Source organism: Melopsittacus undulatus, chromosome 5 (assembly GCF_012275295.1).
Source record: "Melopsittacus undulatus isolate bMelUnd1 chromosome 5, bMelUnd1.mat.Z, whole genome shotgun sequence".
Lineage (NCBI taxonomy): Eukaryota > Metazoa > Chordata > Aves > Psittaciformes > Psittaculidae > Melopsittacus > Melopsittacus undulatus.
Genome location: NC_047531.1, coordinates 59,945,244 through 59,961,894, shown reverse-complemented (window position 1 = coordinate 59,961,894; position 16,651 = coordinate 59,945,244). Strand labels below are relative to the sequence as shown.

Below are 16,651 nucleotides of genomic sequence, written 5' to 3'. Positions count from 1 at the left end.
TTGTCAAATAGGACAGAGTACTAACAAAAGGTGTGACTTGTCCTAAACCAAAGATTTTAAGAAATATCTCTCTGTCCTGCTGGCTGTCATGCTTAACATCATTTGCATTCAACAGACTTCAACTGACTACTGCTACTGAAGGGTGTAGTTATTGATCCACTATCACAACTGGTTGTTTCAGAGTGCATATTTAACCTTGCTTTTTCCAGGGACTAGCTGCATTGATCTTTCTCACCCACAGAACTTGCCTAGAACAATTTTTAGGTCATGTTTCTTTATTAAGGCAAAATATCAGCTAGCACATGTAACTTCATTCTGGTGCTCATCAGCTGGTAACACAACTGTGTTTAACTCTTTGAAGCTGGAATCCAAGTTAATGTTCTCCTATATATTATGTATATTATTTGTGTCTATATGTTGTATATATTATTTACACCTATATCTACTTTATTATTTATAGAATAGAATTACATTTGTATACATACATTTATGTAAAAATTTAGGTGAAGAAAAAAAATATTCCTTTGCCTACTCATGCTACCTGTATGCCGAGCATGTATGTAAGCACTAGCCACTCATAGCATCATGTTCAGTTCATGCTGTATAGCTTTAAATATATTCTGGACGTGTTCTCACTGCACATCCTTTGTTAGACCTTTGTTAGACCCCTAGTACCTAGTTCATCAGTCACATCCATAAGCTCTTCATTATTTAAGTGACATGGCTCCTTATGTTAAAATTAAAAGGCAAGCCTTTGAATTTCTCTCTGGATGACAGTGAGAGATTTAAAAGCAAAGTGTGCTAAAGAAGGATTTCAGAGCCTTCATTTATGATTCCAGGTAGAGCTTTCATTGCACATTTTCAGTGCTTGTCCTAATGGATTTAATTTGGTTGTTGATGTAGCTCGTGGATTGCAGCTTACAGGAAAGGAAGATCCTTTGTTACTCCACCCTGTAATTTCATGTTGGACATCAACAAGTGCTTATCAAGAAGGTAGGATAATTGGTGTATGCTTTATTTGTAAAAGCTTCTTTACTCCAGAAACTTGCCAGTAAAGCTATTTAATTCTTGTTTGGAATAAGCTCTTTGAAACTCTCTTTTCATTTTGTTCTCAAATATACAAAATCAAGTAAAACAAAGCTTAAAAAATTCTTATGTAGTTCCATTTAGAAGTGTTTGAAATACTTGCAACAAATTATTTTAGATGCTGATGTTAAGTATATAAAATAGTAATATATTAAATAATTAGAACAACTTTTTTTTTTCTAATAACCTTAAGAATAAGCTTATTTTAAAAGAAATAGCAAGTTTCAAAGATTCTGTTTGTGTGGAATGTTCTTTTTAAATTGAAATGTCACATTTCAACATGAAATTATGTTACTGAAAGAAGAATTCACACAAATCCGAGTACACATATTTTTGAAAGAGGATTTAAAATTCTGGTATGTGGACTTTGCTACTGTCTTATTTTTAATACCAGTGTTCAAAATAACAGTGGTATTTTACAGCCTAGCCTGTAATATTAGTGTAGTTTTCAGATAGGATAAATACTTGTTATTTCTTGATGATAAAAAATTTGAAGACAGCCAACAGTAAAAGCAGTTTCCAAACGATGAAAAAGCTGCCTGAAATCTAGCAGCTCCACTGCTGCAATGAGATCTATGTGATGCTTGAATACTAATGTGACTGTCACTGAGAAGGACAACCTAAGTGAGTAGGATGCAGTTACTTTGTTATACTTGCTTTACTTTTTTCTTCAGGATTTCAGGCATATGTACAATTAGGCATTGTTATAAAATATTTTTCACTACATACTGCTTGGTACAAAAGTAGTTCCCAACCTGGTTTCTCAGTTCCTATAATTTTTTGACATTATAGGAGTGTAAATGGAATAAACTTTTGATTCTGGTTGCCCAGTCACAGTATTTAGCAACTACTATTGTGTATCATGACCTATCTGACTTTAGTATCGGTATGCCTCTTCATCAGTGTGCAACATGATATAAGTATGTGCTTTGAAACTGTAATTATAGCTGAATTCAAAAACCTTAACAGCATAAGTACAAAACCTGTGTTAATTATTTGTTACTTTATTGCAGTGATAAAATTCAGAAACAATCCACGTTTTCTTGAGTTCTTTGTTCAAGTTTTGCATAAAATCCTGAATGAAGAGAAGTTTCAGGATGTTCTGGAATGGGCAGAAGATGTGCAAGTGTACTTGAAAAGGTAGATCTCTTATAGTAGTAGTGAAAACTACTACTTAGGTTCACCAGTGTCACAGTTATAGCAGAAACTGTAAACTATACCTGGTAGAAGACCCATCTGGAGCCATTTCCATGGCTCTTAGTCTTCAGAAGTTCCATGAGCAGCAAGGATTATATACTGGCAGAAAATACTGTACTGTGACCTCGTTGTACATAGAGACTTTGCCCGTGGCTGTGTTTGCTTGAAAGTCTTTTCTACCACCAGTGATTTCCAGGATTTTTCTTTTCAGAGACACCAGTTAGTAATATGTCCATTTGCCATATTATTATGAAGCAGAGGCTTAAGTTAGTATGCCTGGTTAAATCAAAAGCAAACTGATCAGGGCCAACTGTAGCGTCTAAAAAACTTCTATACTGTGGAACCCGGTGGAACCAAATTGTAGACACTTACCTAAAAGGATCCCAAAGAAATTTATCTATAACTGTAAAAAATGCACACCAGTATTTCTAAACTTTGAAAGGCAAATAATGAAAAGGAGACATAGGTAACCAGCACTGCTGTTATAGGAGACCAAAAAAATTGGACATGAAGAAGTTCTTTGAAGAATCCTATAGTAGATTTTGTGTAATGAAGAAAACTGTTATGTTTTACTAGGAGATGGGAAGGTGAGATAGTTGTTACCTGTAAATTCAGACTTCTAAAATAAACACTGAAAATGAGCACTTCCTATTTTCTGAAGGGGTAATAGGAAAGAAAACCTGCTGAATTTAAAAATCCCAATGAAATAGAGATTGCATGTACTGTACCTATTCCCAAAGATGACCTATTAACTATGAAAGGAGTTTGGCATGATGGTGATGATGATGAAGATATTATTTGTTTGTCAGGAGGAACGACCAACTTCTCTGTATCAATGGAGTTTCAACACAAGGAAAAGGTTCTCCCAAAGGCACTAAAGTGAGTTAGTGCTTCAGAAAATGAGTTTTGTTTTCAAGGAGTCACTTATGACTTTACTGAGCAACAATACCAGAAGCATTAAAATAAATTTTTAAACACTGTCTCATAAGAATCTCAGCAAGAGACAGAGAATCATAAAATCATGAATGCTTTGGGTTGGAAGGGACCTTAAAGATCAGGGACACCTTCCACTAGACCAGGTAGCTTCAAGCTCCATCCATCCTGGCTTTGAGCGCTTCCAGGGGTGGGGCAGCCACAACTTCTCTGGGTAGCCTGTGCCAGTGTCTCACTCACAGGGAAGAATTTTTTTCCTAATACCTAATCTAAATCTCGCCTTATTCAGTTTAGAGCCATTGTCCTATCCCTACTTTGTAAAAAGTCCCACATGCATAATTATTTAGAGTTGGGATACAAACTGTAATCCTCAGCTCACCTCTGCACTCCTAAAACCAGGAAGAAAATTTGGCATGGGATTTATTTTAAAGACAACAACTATGAAGAATTTGAGATGTGTCAGAGTAAGGCATTCCAAAATCAATGAAAACTTGCCTTTCCTCAGCTGCCATTAAAAACTCAAAGTGTTAATAAGAAATGCCTTAGGTACTGTCAGATTAAGAAAAGGAGGCCAGTTAAGGTCTTTTTATATAATACGTTGTACTTACACTTTTTTATGAGTACTTGTTTGTGATTAACTCTGTGCAGATATTTTAATTGCACAATAAAGGGTTATGTTCAGAACTATTTTAATATCTTTTGCTTTTATTGGAAGGTAAGAATAATCTTAATGGATTTGTATTGTTTTGGAGGAAGAGTTTTCTCACTTATAACCCTCTAGTAATGCTGAAATACTGCTAGCATCTGAGATAGATTAGGGGAAAGGTTTTCTGTCTCAGTGTTTGTATTGCAAAGTTTTGCTATTTATAATAATAGAAAAAGAACTACCATTTTTGAGATGAAAAACACTGGCATATGAAAGAAAGAACCTGGGGACCTGGTTGTCTTCTTAGGATCAAGCATTTGACATCCCCTAGAAAAACTGTAAAGCTTACTGGAATGTTAAATATTTCTTTTGCTGTCTTATTTTGACAAATACCACAAAGAAACCAGAGGCATCAACTTTGGAGAAACCAGGAAAAAAACTTTTGAGTCCTACTCAAAAAGGAGAGACCCTTAGACAGTATTTCATGAAACATCCAAGCATAGAGAAATCTTCGGAAGAACAAAGGTAAATGAGCATACCTTTTCAGGTTCATATACAGAACCAAAGTATTTTAGCTGAAATTTAGTTTACAATTATGTGTATATTATGAAACTTTTTTTCTATCAAAGGGATGAATTTGTGCACAGTCTGTTTACTTTTCTGTTTTAATTTGGTATAAAATTGTCTTCCACTCAAGAGAACAAAATCTGTCTTATTTCTAGTTAAGAGAATAACTGTTGAAGATTTTGAAGTTTTTCTCTCAATAATCAAAGACTTTATTTTACTTGTATTAGCTTGAGCATGTTGACTCATCATAGTGGAAAAGCTGTGTCAATCTGCATACTATAATGCTTTTCAAACTGTGCTGGGGGGTGGCTTCTCTCTTAGATATTTTACAAAGAATGTTTATTTGTTCCGGATGCTCAGGTAATTTCAGAGTGATTTTTGCCATCTTTTTGATAGTCTTTTTGGATTATCTGGTCTGTAACTTCAGAAAACTGTTTCTTGATAGAAACAAATGAAAATTCATGTCTTCTTTTGGCAGATAATTGTATATATTTGGTTAACTCACTAATAATGGTACCTTCTGACCTAAATGAATTTATCATATTCATTACCTGGTGCTTTGGTCACTTATGTTTCCAGCATTTAACAAGTGGAAAACTAGAAATATCTGAATACACACAGTCACGTAGCTGGTTCTGGAAGTGTTTGTATAAGGAACCTCAAAAAAGTCTTCCATATACTATTTTCTAAATGTAGAATCAAAGAATCAGAATCAACTAGGTTGGAAAGGACCTTTAAGATCATCAAGTCTAACTGTTACCCCGGGACTGCCAAGACCACCACTAAACCATATCACTGAGGGATCATATCCATTCCGTGAGATATTCTGGAGCACCCCAGAATATTCAAACTGTACTGAATACTAAAAATTTACCTAAACAGTCAATTTTTCCTTGTCAACAGAAAAAAAACACCTTAGCATGACTCTCATGGCTTCCAGTGAAATGGGATGTTTAATTTATCCTGGGCTTTTTGTCTTTTCAGCTACTCTTTTATATCCTGTATAATAATATTGCTGTATAACATAATCAAGATTGTGTAGGGTATACTGTTCTGCCCACATTTTAAAGGTGGAAAACAGGCAACAAAAATAATTTAGAACAGTTAAGGTATCAACTTACAGTTCATAAAAAACTAAAAATGAGATCAGATTTGACTTTAGCATGGTATGTGTGCCAGGTAATACAGAATGGTTTGATCTAGCAAAGAAACATAAAAAAAGTCTGTCTGCAAATTAAAGCCAGGCATCCAAGTTTGAAATAAAATGTTTTCTTCACATTGATGGTGATTAGCTGCCAAAACACAGCAATAAAAATAATGATCAAAATTTATAGTATAATAGTAGAATCTCCATCTCCTGAATAGACTGAAACACATTGTATTTGTTATAATAATCTGTGTGGAGGATTCAGGTACAAATAACTTCAAACACAGACCTAAAATTTTTCCAAGTACTAAGTCAATATCTTATTGAAATTGGTAAAATTTAAGATAGGATTTAGTGTGCTATAAATGAGCTTATAATAGGGAAAGCACAATTTCTTTTCTTGACTGCAGCAAAAGTACTTTTACTAGAGATATGTCTTAGTCTTCTGAGTTAATGCAAGTCTGTGGAGATGCAGTGGGATACTTCTTTGTATCTTTACCATAATACTCTTTTCTAGTGCTTCAAGAAAGCACAGGTTCATTTTTCTGTTACTTCATATATTTTGGTTTAGGAAATGCAAGAAAGAGTTGCAAAAAGCAGCTCATCACACCTTAGTGGTACTGCTGAAACCAATTGTGAGTAATTACTTAGAAAAAAAGAAGTTTCGTCACATGTGTCTTGAAGAGATGCCCTGGAGGTCTCAGATGAATATCTATCTGGCAGTTGCACACTACAGCTTATTTAAAAAAAATCTGGAAGAGCAATGCAACATTGGAATTTTTGGTTCACAGCATCTGGACAGGTATATATTGCTGCATTATCATTGATTGCTATTAATATAATTTATTATGTTATTGTAATTAATGCAAACAGATCTGAATTACGGTCAGTTTGTCACATGAACACTTCAGCTTTCCAATGCAATCTGATTTAATATGTAACAAGTTTTGGCCAGTGACACACACATCTTTGGTTTCTCACTTGACTGGTCACCGGAAAATTCTGAAATATAATACACTGTGCTATTTTTTAGTTACTTGTAACTTTTGACCACCATTCATTATTTGGGATTCCTAAAGCTGCTATAACATAATCAAAACTCACTTTTGAGAAACTGAATTTATTGTATGTATATTGAAATTAATTTTGATATTACATCTGAGGGTTTTATTGTACTTTCTTATTTTTCTCCCATTCTGCAGTTACAATATTTTGGATCCTGAAATATTCTCATTAAATAATTGTGGCACGATCGTGGTGAGAGAAGCTGTAGAGAACAGCATACCACCAACTCCTTCTGTAATTATAGAGTCAGGAATGACCAAAGAACAAACTGGTAAGAACTTTTAATGGGTACATAACTGGAATTAGTTTCAACTTTTTCTTTCTCTTAATTTCTGTCTTGACCCCTATCATTAATTCTCCACATCAACTTCGGAAAAATACTCATACCAATTTAAAGACAAGGTGTTTCTGTATTTCAGAACTGCCCCTCCTATTTTCTCTTTTTGGTATACCTAATATAAACCAAGACATAGTCACTAATGGGTCATTTATAATAACTCTGAGCATTGTTTGTTGTATTATTTGCTTTTAATCTAGTGGTTATTCTTTATCCTATACTTTAGTAATGAGTTTACAACTTATAATAAATTAATGATATTAGCTTTTGGTTTGCAGAAGCCATGCTACCTACACCTATTAAATTGATAATATTCCAGGTTATTCTAAATGCAATTATAATTTTTATAAGTTTCTATGGCTGTTAATTGGTCTATAGTTTCCTTTAGATTTTCTAATAGGTCAATATTTTCTTGGATCATTCAGTAAGCCTTTCTTAAAATTATAGACTGATGTTTATTATTATCTTTCAAATTTTAAGTAGAATAGTTTAGGTTTTCTTCTCTACTGCTTGCTCCTTAATGTTCTCCTGTGGCGGAGGCTACCTCAGGATCAATTTTTTGTCTTCTACCACTTTTACTTCAGTTCTCTGTCTTTCCCATTTATCTGTTCTATTATCCCAGCTATTTTCAATAACATCCTTTGAGGTTTCAACAGGAGGCAACAGGCTCCTTTTTGTGGGAACTGTGAAATATAGGACTTTCATTACCTTAGATGGTGATGTAGGCAGTCTGCCTAGCCACTGTAAATTCAAGAAGAAATCTCAGGCCCTGGTCCTTTTAATAGCACCTCAGGGAATTCATTCTTTCCATACTTGTAGAGAGCAAAATTCTCCTATCATTCCTTGTAGGGCTTCCTTATGTAGGAATCAGTCCTCCTCTTTGCCTTTTCCAAGGAGGCGTGACAAAAACTAGCAGTTGCATTTACTTGCTTTCTTTGCAACAGCTGACTTCTAATTATACTTTCATCTTGATGGATGCAAGTCACTGAGAAGAGTCACCGAAAGTTGCTGAAAACTAATGAAAACCCTGTGCACTACCACCTGGCTTTTGCAGCAATTCTGAATGAATTAATTTCATGAAGAGTGTAGTTTGCCATCGAGTCAAATATTTTAGCCTGTAATTAGCTTCTTTGTAAAGATATTACTGTATGCCACTACCACGAACTTTTGTGTTTCCCCTTGGAATGAAATTATGAAGCAATTCTACACAGACCACAGAATTCGATAGAAATCTTCCTTTTAAGAGGTCTCTGTTTCAGAAAGATTCTTGGCAGCTTGCCACATGGTGATTACTTCCTAAAACTTAACTTCCATGCGGGTTGCATTTGTCTTTGAGACTGAAAATTATTTGGTACACATTATTATTTTGCTCAAAGTATTTTTCATCTCTGCTTCTCCCAATGCTTAAGTAAAAGCATCTTATATTTAAATATCATAACCTTATAAATATGATAACCTTAACATTGGCATTTCCTAACCTTTAAGTATTTAGCCACCATAGAAACATCCTAGCTGGCTGATAATGTTTTCTTTTTTTTTTAAGAACTTTAACTTGGTTTTAACCATTAAACTTTTTGCTTTCAGGTAAAGATAAATCTTTTAAGCCCAGCATTAAAATAAGTGGAACAAATACTCCTCAAACTCAAACTACAGACACAGAAACATCTGTCTCTTGTTCCCCCAGAGAATGCAACCAGTTCCTGCCAAATACCATTTTATTGGAGCATTTTGCAAAAATCTTTTTGCATTTAAAAAAAGCAGTGGTAAGATGTGCTTTCTTATTAAACATTTTACTTAGTAATAAGCATTGCATTACAATACTTACTATTTTCCATGCTAAAACCCCCCACACTTCAGATGCTTCAAAAAAACTTCAGTGGGAAAAAGTAAGGATTTCTCATCTTCTGCAAAACATCTGAGTACATTGTGTGAAATGTCAGGCATATCCCCTGTCAGCATGTGTATTTCTATCCAACATATAATAATTCATATAAATGTTGGGGTTTTTTTTATTTACTCTTTGTAACTTTCCTTCTCATGTTTATTAAATCTTTTTGAGAGTACTTGCAGACTTACTCTTCCCTTAACAGGTCTTTTTACAGGTCCCTTTACAGTGAATGCCTCAGTAGTATATGCAGGGAATGAAAGGAAATACTGACTACTTTTCCCACAAACTCTTCTAAAACCGAGTAGAAACACATGCATATGTGGTGTGAATTAATTCTAATTTTTCATTCTCATACCAAAAGCAACAATTAAATTCAATTATAAATTAATACTACTATGAAAAATTCCAAATTAAGTTTCTATAATACTTGATATAAATTGAAATATTGAGTGATCTGTTATTAAGGAAGATCCACAGACTGTAATTTTGAAAGATTACTTATTCCTAAACTTTTCAATAGAAGAATAAGATTAAAATTTCTTTATTTCCAAAGTATATTTTGAATGATATGCACAGGTTCTTGCTCACCGTGGTGGCCACTGGACATTGCTTCAAAATGCTTGTCGCGAACTTTGGAACTATACTCAAGAATTACAGTTCATTGCTAACTGTTTACATTCCCAAATGGATACATTTCCCGTTACCAGAGATTTCCTTAGGAACACCATCTGGTTCCCTTTTTATTTGGCATCAGACATGATCATTGACATGATAACTGAACTACAAGCAAGTGCATCTCTTAAGGTAAAAAACAGTTTTATTGAGACAAGTATACTCTTTATTATCGCATCTTCAGTAGGGACACTTCTTTCTCTTGCATTATATTCTGGTATCTCCAAGTTATTCTCTGTAACAAGTTTTTAGAGGATTACAGTACTTTCTAATCTTTATAATTCGATTCTGCCCTTCTACTCTGCTGTTGTGAGACCCCACTTGGAGTATTGTGTGCAATTCTGGTGTTCTCAACATGAGAAGGACATGGAGCTATTGGAGCAAGTCCACAGGCGGGCCACAAGGATAATCAGGGGGGCTGGAGCATCTCCTATATGAAGACAGGCTGAGAGAGTTGGAGCTATTCAGCCTGGAGAAGAGAAGGCTGAGTGAAGACCTCATAGCAGCCTTCCAGTATCTGAAGGGTGCCTACAGGGATGCTGGGGAGGGACTCTTCATCAGGGATTGTAGTGTTAGGACAAACGGTAATGGGTTTAAACCTAAATAGGGAAAGTTCAGGTTAGATGTAATGAAGAAGTTCTTTACTGTGAGGGTAGTGAGGCACTGGAATAGATTGCCCAAAGACATGGTGAATGCTCCATCCCTGGCAGTGTTCAAGGCCAGATTGGATGGGGCTTTGAGCAACCTTGTCTAGTGGACAGTGTCCTTGCCCATGGGAAGGGGGTTGGAACTAAATGATCTTAAGGTCCTTCCCAACCCTAACCATACTATGATTCTATGATTCTACAATTTGTCTTAAAAACAAATTTGAAAATAACATGTAGAATAATATTTCTTTCCTGCAGATTGTGGATCCTGAAGGAGACTTCTGCATTCCCAGTTGTTTAGGAGGTATTATGGATGAAAATGGCGGTTCTGGTCTTCATCCACAGTCTCCTCTGGATGATGTGAATGTGGTTGACTTGAAATGGATATGTAATCTGATTCTTAAAACAATAGAGTTGTTATATAAAATGAAGAAGTGGGAAGCACTGGTACACATAGCTGTACAATTCAATGTACTTACACAGTAAGTCACACCAACTCTAATAAAACCTAAGAAGAAATACTATATAGTTAAATATACCATTTCTTTGCTTAATTACTATACTTCACTCTTTTTCAGTGAGAGGTATACAGAACAAGTGAGTCCACTGCTGGTGTATGCTCAGAGGCAGCTGCTGGAAAGGATACAGCAATCCAGTGGCTTGGACAGCCATGAACCTAATTTCATAAAATATCTCTCTAATAATGCAGATAAGGTGAACCACAGATTTATTTTTTGGGCACTGACTCTTAATATAAACTAAATGTGGAGAAGTACTTCCACTGATTAGATTAACATGGTTTTCATAATGTTCACAAATAGTAAATTATAATAAATTAATGAGCATAATTGATTGAAGTGCATGAAAAAGCTTATATGACATGATTGCAGCATAGCAAAGGTCTGGACTTGATGACCCGGAGAACATTTCTTTGCACATAATGTACCTGTTTCATATTCCGAGCCTAAACCTAATTTCATGTTTGCTCTTAACACCGCTCTTAACCTTAACACATTTATTTGGATATTGAGAAATCTTTGTGAGTAATTAAAATTAAATACAAGGAGATTGCTTGTGTCTGCATTGGAACAGTGCTCTTAAAGGCCAAAGTTAATCAACTTCACTCAAATGCTGACAATACCAATAAAAAATGTGAAAAACATGGTCACTGTCAGAAAACCCTGAAGCTGCTCAGCAAGTTCCTCTCATTAAAAAGTATGTTTCCATGTATTTAGTAAACTGACATTGTCATTTAAATGGACATTTATGAAATGGAATTAGCTATTAAATATTAGGATTTTTGGTTTGTGGATTGTTTTTGTGTTTGGGGTTTCTTTATTAATATTTTTTAATCCTAAGGTTTATTTCTAAAAGTTTTTGCTGAAGTCAGTTGCATGGTTGAGATTTTTAATATTTTTCTATTACTAATACAAACACAGGACTTGAAGGAGAAGGGGGAGAAATTGGATTTGAAATTCCAAACAGGTTTGTTCTGAACATGAACATGGGGGTTCAGCAGCCACTGCCTTACCTAGGGACAGCACACTGCTGCCCAGGACCTCAGAAAGCACTCCTGGCTTGCAAAGGGCAGCTGATGTGCTCTGTCTTGTCTCTCTTTAAGGCTGTTTCCTGATGACTTCTTTCAGGCCCTGCCATTCAGAACTTAGACGCTGTTTAAAAAAAAAGGGCAGTGTGACAAACTGCCACATACCACTGTAATCTGAGCAATGTGGAAGAGTAGTCAAGGTTTTGAAAGACAATTTAGTCCTTAGTGATAAGGATTGTTCAAAAAAGACATCAGGTTAGAAATTCGGAGGCTATGGCTAAATTTCCATAATGCAGTGCCATTCGGAGAACCTAGAACTAGCTCTCAATTTGCTCTTCTGCCTCTGAAGTGATGTAGCTACATTAGCAAAATAAAATGTCTCTGCTGGATTAGCCCTTTATAGAAGTCTGGAAGTTTGCTTATCTGACAGGGTTAGTCTGCTGCTGTTACTTACTTAAAGCTGTTTTGTATATCCCAATGCCAATGACACATTGTACTTCACAGGCAGAGTGCTCTTCAGGCATACTTACATTGACAGGTTCTTTGCAAGCATGCATTTATCCAGACAAAGAAAGGAGGAACATTTGTTGAACATCAACGAGTTGCTCATGATTATTTCAAATGCCAAATAAGATACAAGTTTAATAGAGAAACATCTAAATATTTATGTTTTATATCTAATGTTTAGGTGTTGTGAATGTTTCACCTCTTACTGACAAGGACACTAGTTATGGGTCATTGCTGTCTTTGTAAATTAGTCCTCTTTTATTTTTTTATGACTGAGTATTTAGATACTTAAATTTAAGCACCAGATTTTGATTTTCTGAATGTCATTCAATTATCATGAAACAAAACTTGCTTTTTAGATTAATTGCAGAAACTACATAGGGCAGAAAATACAGCTGCCTGTTGCCAGTTCTGCTAGTGAACAGATTTTTCCTGGATGCTTTTTCTACCCTGAGATGAAAAATGACTATGCAGGTCAGAGCACATTTCAGTATCATGAGTTCTCTTTTCTTCCAAACCCTTACCTTTTTTCATACTAAATATTTTTGTTTTGGTTTGGTTTTGGCTTTCCTTTTTTCCTCTTTATCATGGATCTTGCACTGCTCCTATAATCTGTCTCTTTTAATAGAAACACAATTTTCTCTTTGAATTATTATTCCTGATATTTTGGATGAGTAGTAATGTTGTTAAGACCTTTCCAACTATATGCAGACTGTGTCTGAAAACAGAGAAGAGCAGTTGTCATCCAAAAGCCAGTTGACTTACAGTATGTTAAACTATAAAAGCCAGTTGACTTACAGTATGTTTAAACCAGTTGTGTTGGGGGAGGGGAGCATCATTCCATCCCAACACATCCAGTCAGTTGCCAGCACCTATAATAAATACTCTGAGCAATGTAGTAATGTTCTAGCCACTCCAGCCACTGAGCTGGCTTCATTTGGAGCTCGGATCAGATGCCTCTATACAAATGCCCATAGCATGGGGAATAAACAAGAAGAATTAGAGATGTGGGGACATCTACGCGGCTATGATATAAAACATGGTGGGATGGCTCCTTTGACTGGAGTGCTGGAATGGAAGGTTACAGGCTTTTTAGAAAAGACAGGCCCGGTAGGAGGGGAGGGGGAGTTGCCCTTTATGTTAGGGATAGGCTGGAGAGTATGGAACTCTGTCTGGGGACAGGTGATCAGTTAACAGAAAGTTTGTGGGTCAGGCTTAAGGGGAAATCGGTGATGGGACACATTACTGTGGGGATATGTTACAGACAGCCCAATCAAGGGGAACCTGTGGATGAAGAACTCTACAGACAAATAGGAAAAGCCTCACGCTCACAGGCCCTTGTTCTCATGGGGGACTTCAACCACCCTGACATCTGTTGGGGCAACGGTACAGACCGGCACAAGCAATCCAGGAGGTTTCTCGATTGTGTGGAAGACAACTTCCTTCTGCAAGCAATAAAGGAGCCAACAAGGAGAGGTGCCCTGCTTGACCTCGTGCTCACCAACAGGGAAGGGCTCATTGGAAATGTGACTCTCCAGGGAAGTCTTGGATGCAGTGATCATGAGATGGTTGAATTTGAGGTCCTCAAGACAGTGAGAAGAGCGTGCAGTAAGCTCACTGCCCTGGACTTCAAGAGAGCAGACTTTGGCCTCTTCAGGAACCTGCTTAGCAAGGTTCCATGGGATATAGCCCTAGAGGGCAAGGGGGCCCAAGACTCTTGGTTAACATTCAAATATCACCTGCTACAAGCTCAGGAGTGTTGCATCCCAACTAGAAGGAAGTGCAGCAGGAGGGCCAGGAGACCTCCTTGGATGGATAAGGAGCTGCTGAGAAAAATTCACAGGAAAAAAGAGGCTTATAAAAGGTGGAAACAAGAACAGGTGGCCTGGGATGAATACAGGGATGTTGTCCGGGTAGCTAGGGACCAAGTTAGGAAAGCTAAGGCCCAACTGGAGCTAAACTTGGCAAGGGATGTTAAAGATAATAGGAAGGGATTTTATAGGTATGTAGCGGCTAAAAAACAGACTAAGGACAACGTAGGCCCCACCGGAAACTTTCGGGAGAACTGGCTACACAGGACTTGGAGAAGGCTGAGGTTCTGAATGGCTTCTTTGCCTTGGTCTTCACTGGCAAAGGCTCTGACCGCAGCACCTGAGTCTTGGAAGGCAGACGCAGGGACTGTGAAAACCTAGACCTTGGGCCCACTGTACATGAGGATCTGGTTCAAGACCATCTTAAGAACCTGAATGTACACATGTCCATGGGACCTGATGAAATCCATCTGTGGGTCCTGAAGGAGCTGGCGAATGAAGTTGCAAAGCCACTGGCCATCATATTTGAAAAACCATGGCAGTCAGGTGAAGTTCCTGATGACTGGAAAAAGGGAAATATAACCCCCATTTTCAAGAAGGGGAAAATGGATGACTCGGGGAATTACAGACCAGTCAGTCTCACCTCTGTGCCTGGCAAAATCTTGGAGCAGATTCTCTTGGAAGACATGCTAGGGCACATGAAAAAGAGCAAGGTGCTTGGTGACAGCCAGCATGGCTTTACTAGGGGAAAATCCTGCCTGACCAATTTGGTGGCCTTCTATGATGTGGCTACGGAACTGATGGACGGGGTAGAGCAGTTGATGTTACCTACCTGGACATGTACAAACCGTTCAACACTGTCCCACATGACATCCTTGTCTCTAAGTTGGAGTGTCATCAATTTGATAGGTGGACCACTCGGTGGATAAAGAACTGGCTGGATGGTCGCAACACAAAGAGTTGTGGTCAACAGTTCAATGTCTGGCTGGAGACCAGTAACAAGTGGTGTCCCTCAGGGATCTGTGTTGGGACTGGTCTTGTTTAATATCTTTGTCACTGACATGGACAATGGAATTGAGTGTGCCCTCAGCAAGTTTGCCGATGACACCAAGCTGTGTGGTTCTGTTGATACTCTGGAGGGAAGGAATGCCATTCAGAGGGACCTTGGCACACTTGTGAGGTGGGCTGATGCCAACCTCATGAAGTTTAACCATGCCAAGTGCAAGGTCCTACACCTGGGTGGGAGCAATCCCAGGCACAGCTGCAGGTTGGGCAAAAAGGAAATTCATGGTAGTCCTGCGGAGAAGGACTTGGGGGTGTTAGTCAATGAGAAAATGAACATGATCCAGCAGTGTGCACTCACAGCCCAGAAAGCCAACCGTATCCTGGGCTGCATCAAGAGGAGCGTGACCAGCAGGTCAAAGGAGGTGATCCTGCCCCTCTACTCTGCTCTTGTGAGACCTCACTTGGAGTATTGTGTGCAGTTCTGGTGTCCTCAACATAAAAAGGACATGGAAGTGTTGGAACAAGTCCAGAGGAGGCCATGAGGATGATCAGGGGACTGGAGCACCTCCCGTATGAAGACAGGCTGAGAAAGTTGGGGCTGTTCAGCCTGGAGAAGAGAAGGCTGCGTGGAGACCTCATAGCAGCCTTCCAGTATCTGAAAGGGGCCTACAGGGATGCTGGTGACGGACTATTCATTAGGGACTGTAGTGAGAGGACAAGGGGTAACGGGTTCAGACTTAAACAGCAGAGGTTTAGACTGGATATAAGGAAGAAACTCTTTACTGTAAGGCTGGTGAGGTACTGGAATGGGTTGCCCAGGGAGGTAGTGAATGTTCCATCCCTGGCAGTGTTCAAGACCAGGTTGGATGAAGCCTTGGGTGATATGGTTTAGTGTGAGGTGTCCCTGCCCATGGCAGGGGGGTTGGAATTGGATGATCTTGAGGTCCTTTCCAATCCTAACTATTCTATGATTCCATGATTCTATGTTGAGTGAGCTTGGTGGTTTTGGTTCAGTTTTCCATTGGTATCGGCTATCCAGCAATACACCCAGAAGTTAACTGAACCTGCACTGTTATAGATGAATCAATATAAAAACTGAAGTGAACTTTAAGGTAGCAAAACACCTCTATTACCCACAGTTGTTTACAGTCAGAATTAAGATGCTATAGTAGTCAATGGAAGTTCATAAAACATAGTTCCTCCTATCACAGATATATCGATGCATTGAACACAAGGCTTTGTGTCAAATTCAGCTGAGGAAAATCATTAAAAACTAGATAATGCTGCATGTAAGAAAGTAGGTAATATTTTGCATTCAGTAGAGAGAGCATGCCAACTCACAGGTTTGGTACATAGGAACTATGGTATTATAGTGAATAGGATCAGCAGTTGTACTGAAAGTCCTGTTTCCAGGCTTCAGACACCAGAATTCAGAGCACAGAACTGAGCTTAGGCATGCCCAGGAATTCAAGGAATATAGATATCACATGACAAGTAAACTGTAACACTAAAAACCATTTAATTGCTCAGAAGTGCACCTGTTTCTTAGTACCTTTGCTTTAATTCATAATCCAACAGGTAACAAAGGTGACAATGA

The 16,651-nt window shown here is 37.6% G+C and overlaps 1 protein-coding gene across 1 annotated transcript in view; it reads left to right on the top strand.

The window, feature by feature from the left end:
• The window catches only part of CFAP54 (cilia and flagella associated protein 54), a 117,545-nt gene that overhangs the window by 55,669 nt on the left and 45,225 nt on the right, over positions 1-16,651 (top strand). The window contains exons 30-40 of the mRNA XM_031043727.2: positions 904-993; positions 2,100-2,226; positions 3,093-3,162; positions 4,263-4,387; positions 6,148-6,378; positions 6,779-6,912; positions 8,563-8,741; positions 9,443-9,670; positions 10,444-10,667; positions 10,764-10,899; positions 12,598-12,712. Of these exons, the coding sequence (XP_030899587.2) occupies positions 904-993; positions 2,100-2,226; positions 3,093-3,162; positions 4,263-4,387; positions 6,148-6,378; positions 6,779-6,912; positions 8,563-8,741; positions 9,443-9,670; positions 10,444-10,667; positions 10,764-10,899; positions 12,598-12,712 (1,659 nt within the window). The remainder of the gene's footprint in view (positions 1-903; positions 994-2,099; positions 2,227-3,092; positions 3,163-4,262; positions 4,388-6,147; positions 6,379-6,778; positions 6,913-8,562; positions 8,742-9,442; positions 9,671-10,443; positions 10,668-10,763; positions 10,900-12,597; positions 12,713-16,651) is intronic.